The 4767-nt window shown below is 39.0% G+C and overlaps 1 protein-coding gene across 1 annotated transcript in view; it reads right to left on the bottom strand.

Moving 5' to 3' along the window:
* Positions 1 to 4767, bottom strand: part of LOC106812092 (uncharacterized protein F54F2.9-like) — an 18473-nt gene that overhangs the window by 4319 nt on the left and 9387 nt on the right. Inside the window, exons 3-7 of the mRNA XM_014815866.1 lie at positions 2619 to 2720; positions 2016 to 2062; positions 1504 to 1675; positions 1036 to 1167; positions 641 to 767 (exon numbers count right to left, since the gene is read on the bottom strand). Coding sequence (XP_014671352.1) covers positions 641 to 767; positions 1036 to 1167; positions 1504 to 1675; positions 2016 to 2062; positions 2619 to 2720 — 580 coding nt within the window. The remainder of the gene's footprint in view (positions 1 to 640; positions 768 to 1035; positions 1168 to 1503; positions 1676 to 2015; positions 2063 to 2618; positions 2721 to 4767) is intronic.

Here is a 4767-nt window from a genome sequence, read left to right as displayed (position 1 = left end):
GTAAACAAGTCAGTTTTCCAACAACAGATTTCATGTACTGCGTATTTCTTAGACATTTCTTAGTAACCAGCAGTGATATTGGACAAACTAATACGCGTTTGGCTATAAGGTAATGTACTTATTAACTACACAAGGTGCCAGTTACTGTAGCATTCGTTAAAATTGCATAATCAATGGTCGAATTATGCCTTTAAGCTAGCTGTGCCTGTCACAGGCCGACACGATAACACGCCAAGCATGCACTGCGGTGTAAATTTGCACTGTGATTGTCTGAAAAAAAATGCTATACAAATTTATCCAATTGCTATGCAAAATTTATTTTGTATAGCACATTTGCTATGGAAATTTTTGGCTGGAAATTGTTCCCTGTAATGTTTTAAAAATATATGTGAAACATAAAAGCGAGCATATTCTGTGGTTGACAAGTACAAATGGCTACTATATGCCCTCTTCCAACCTATAAAGAATGTAAGATGGTGCAAATAAGGAGAACAAAATACCATCCAAATGGAAAGGGAAAACTGGAGGTTTAAAACTGGAAGGTTATCCACGTAAAACTGATAATGTGTGATGCTAAGGATACATGAGAGACACAGATGACGGAGGGTAGTTTTGGAGTCACACCACTGATCTCACTCACCCTTCTCGCTGACAGAATCATCTTCATTGGGTTCCTGCACAGGGTCCTCCGCTGGCTGGTTACGCCTTTCCCTCCACTGCTTGACTGCATCAACTGCTTTATGAAACCCAGACACACTCTGGCTCACCTGTACGAAGTTCACTCATGTTACATTGTCTTAAAAATATCAAAACGAGAAACCAGAATTCCTTTGAGGGTCATCTTGCTTCTAACAAGATAAGACACGTTAATCTTACAGCAGAAAAACTTTACGTTGTGGACATTCGTGCACCTCTACACAGTGGCAGGTAGAATTATTACATGTTATCATGACAGAAGCTTAGCGATCCTCAAATCATTGAAAGAGAATGTTAATTTAACAAATTATTGACAAATCAAATACGTGTGTAACAAACCATGTGCACAACAAGAAGATTCCACAGAGATGGCCTTGGAATAAATTTCATTTCCATCTCCAACACTTCATCAATCTCAGCATGCATTTTTTTCTTATTAGTTCTCTGCCTCCGAGTCATTAGAGCTTCTTGCTGCAAAAGAAACTCCACTGTAAGTACATATAAAAACAGACGTAATATGAAACCAATATTATTACACGCAAATCCAGCAAAAAGATTCCTGCTACAATTTTGCTCAATTCTTAGAATCTGTGCTTCGATACAATTGTAAGGTGTAACCTTAATGACCACTCCAATCCCATTAACCCCTTTCACATTCCCATTCCATGCAGTACCTGCACGATGATCTATCATACCAAGACGAACATTCACACTATTCATATATTCACAATGAAATATAACCAAGTAGCTTAGGTGGTTTGAGCATTACCTACAGTAACTAAAACACGTAAACTTTACAGGTCTCACCAGTTCAAACTTTCGCTCCCAGTATGCTGCCCACGCCACGATATACTGCCCAACTGTGATTATAGCAACAAGAAGGATGGCAATCTCCAGAAGACCCAACTTCCTAGCTTTGCGGTAATAATATACTGGTTGCCTCCAGTTAGGTAGGCCGTTCTTCAAGATATCGTCATACCTCAAGGGAGAAATCAACAGGAAATTATTTGCAAGGAAAGTTAAATTTCAACCCAATATTAATAAATACAAATGAAATATAATAGTTATTTACCACTATACTTCAATGAGATTAATAACAGTAATGAGTTTGAATTGAATGTATACAAGTTTATGCATCATGATGCACAGTAAAATTAGACAAACAGAGCTAGGACAAGATCATTAAAGAAAACGTCAGAATTCGAGGAAACATCCCCACATTTTTTATTGAATGCAGCTTTAGTGCCTGGTGGCTTATTACCTTTGAATCGGAAGTAAATTTCAAACAATTTAGGATGGAGAAATGTAACTATACTCACTGCTGTCTTGTTTTCTCATTCTTGAGTATTTCATGTACAGATGTTATCTGAAAAATCCGCAAAAGCTGTTAGGTAATACTTTACTTTTACATCAAATAAATTTGCTGATATAGGGGTGGAACAATTCACCGATATATCGATGTATTTATTGTGATACAAGCCTTGATGATACACGTATCGATACGTTCAGCATTCATGATACATGTATCAATATGCTATTGAATAAAATCCATATCATTTACTAGCGAAGCTTCATCAACAAATGAAAGAAACACGACACAATTCCATAGCATATGTTTACTAAGCACCCTATGATACTGATTTGTACATGTTCATATGATTGCTTGTGTCGCCAATAAAACGTTCCTTACCATCATACCACATTGGGCCTATGGGCTACGCAGAGGCGGCTGTATTTAGAATAATCAAATCAGGGGAAACAGGGCTAGGAGGCCAAACCAGCTTCCTTATTGACAGATGCTGTATGACAGTACTGTTGGGGTCAGAGGGAGTGGAAGTGCTATGGTTCTATCACATTTCTGTTTCTCGTTTTTCAAGATAAAAATTATTTCTATAACACAGCAAACATTGGGTTCTTCATACCTTCCTGAACATTTCCTCTGCATTTTCATCCTTATTCTTATCCGGATGCCATATCAGGGTGAGTTTTCTGTAAGCCCGCTTCAACTCGGGTATCGATATAGTCTGAAATTATACAACAAGTTGAATAAAATGACATTACTTACTAGCTTATACTGGGCCTATATATAATCCCTGCATGTGAACGTTGCATTATGTATAATTGGGTGCATATACATGGGTAGAGATTTTTATGACAATTACATAAATTAGATATTGATATCGATGCTGAACCCCGCCAACGAGTATCTCAGAGAAAGCTGCCTCTTGTTGGCATTACAGGTTGCAAATGATCGACCCTTAGAAATATTTATTAGTGAAACCACGTCTGACCTTTGAAGCTATAACTACATAATAAGAAAAAGTATCGATACACAGTAAAGTGTGAGGACAAGTTGGATTTTCAGCGCTATAGTTCTGATGTCATTTTTATTGGACTTCACGTAATCAATCATAAGTAAATATGGGCATGGAAATGTTGAATTTCTTGTGTTGCGAGCCTGTCATACTCCTCTCTATTATTCCCTCCTGATATTATGCAAGCTGTCTATAGACTATGATAACGACTAACGTTCCTCAGGTCTACACTTGCAGTGTTAGAGAGTACACTGACTACACACAGGCACTTGGAGCAATTTTACTGACACTTAAATATATATTTAAGTGTCAGCTAGTGTGCAGTGTGAACAATGCGAGCAAACGCGGCCGCCAGCATTTGTTGCACATGTATGAGCATTTGGACGACATTTACAAGAAATTGTTGGCAATAATAGATGAAAGAAAGAATTAGAAACATTAAGACTTTGGTAGTTAATATATTTCGTATTTATTTAGCATTATATTTTATTGAAACACTCCAAGTGCCGCTGAAGAGGTCGTTGTCGTATCAGGTACTACAGATATGTACCCGAGGTACATATATGTATACACAAAGTGTACCAGACTTGTACTACAGAAGTGTACCCTAACCCTAACCCTAGCCCTAACCCTAACCCTAAACATGCGCTTGTTATATATATATAACTTCATAATCTTAACTTATTCTTATATCTATTATATATACTGTATAGATATAGGAAACTGTCCCCAGCACCTTCAGTATAGCCCGACCAGCTGTTCGACGGATGTCTATACAGCCCTGACACCCTTCCATACAAAAACTATCACCTCTGCAGATTTACGATCTGCCAGCCATCAAGCTGGCGCGAACGCGAACAGCCGCCGACCGACGGCCCATTGATGCGAAATCGCTGCCCTGTGAAATCAAAACATTCACATGCCATTGGGAGAAGATAAAAAGCGGTGAATCGGCAATTGACATTCTGCATTCCCAGAAAGCCTTTCGAGATGCACGTAATGACGAGCATTAAATACAACATGCTCAGTTTTGTTCCGCGCTCGGGCGCGCCGTCCTTTTTCGTGTAGAAATATAATTTACCCTTTTCGCGTTCATGCCCTGATCATAATTGAGCGTTATCGCCGACCATTAATGGCCGCAACGAGTCCATCACGTACCATTTTCAAAGTACCTTTAAAAAAAAAGACGCTCCGGCTCCATGACCTAACCTGCCGCGCCGTCGCCACAGCTTTCGACACGCTAGCGTGTGTGCCCAAACTTTTCAATCTTGCCCCACAAAACTTGAAATTCACCCATCCCAGTTTGGGCAAACCAATCTTGAATTGCCAACCAGATTAAACAAGCTTGCCCACAAACATAGATGCTTATTAGCGATTTCAAATGTATACTCATAAACTTAGAAGTTCGCATAACCTTCTTTCCTCAATGTGTTTCATATCTTCTTCGCACTTTGTATCCAAATATTAAATATTTATAATAACATAATTGGCATAGATTTAATATGAATAATCTCTTTCCTAGTTGCCACCACCGCACACCATCACACCTCGCTCATCGAGCGTTCGTTTGAATCACCAAACTGTTTCAGTTGCACCAATCTTGAGATCTGCGTCAGCCCCAACTAGAATCCGCAGTTTGCGCTAGCACTAATCGTGCACGAAATCTCGAGATTGTCCCATCATTCCAATTTTGGGTACAATCATAGCGTAATCCTCACTCAGTGTTAGCCAAACGATAGTTTGGCCTAGTAAGTCG

The sequence above is a fragment of the Priapulus caudatus genome, unplaced genomic scaffold, assembly GCF_000485595.1.
Source record: "Priapulus caudatus unplaced genomic scaffold, Priapulus_caudatus-5.0.1 Scaffold20, whole genome shotgun sequence".
Lineage (NCBI taxonomy): Eukaryota > Metazoa > Priapulida > Priapulimorpha > Priapulimorphida > Priapulidae > Priapulus > Priapulus caudatus.
The sequence above is the reverse complement of the archived record's forward strand: the minus strand, read 5'-3'. Positions and strand labels throughout refer to the sequence as shown.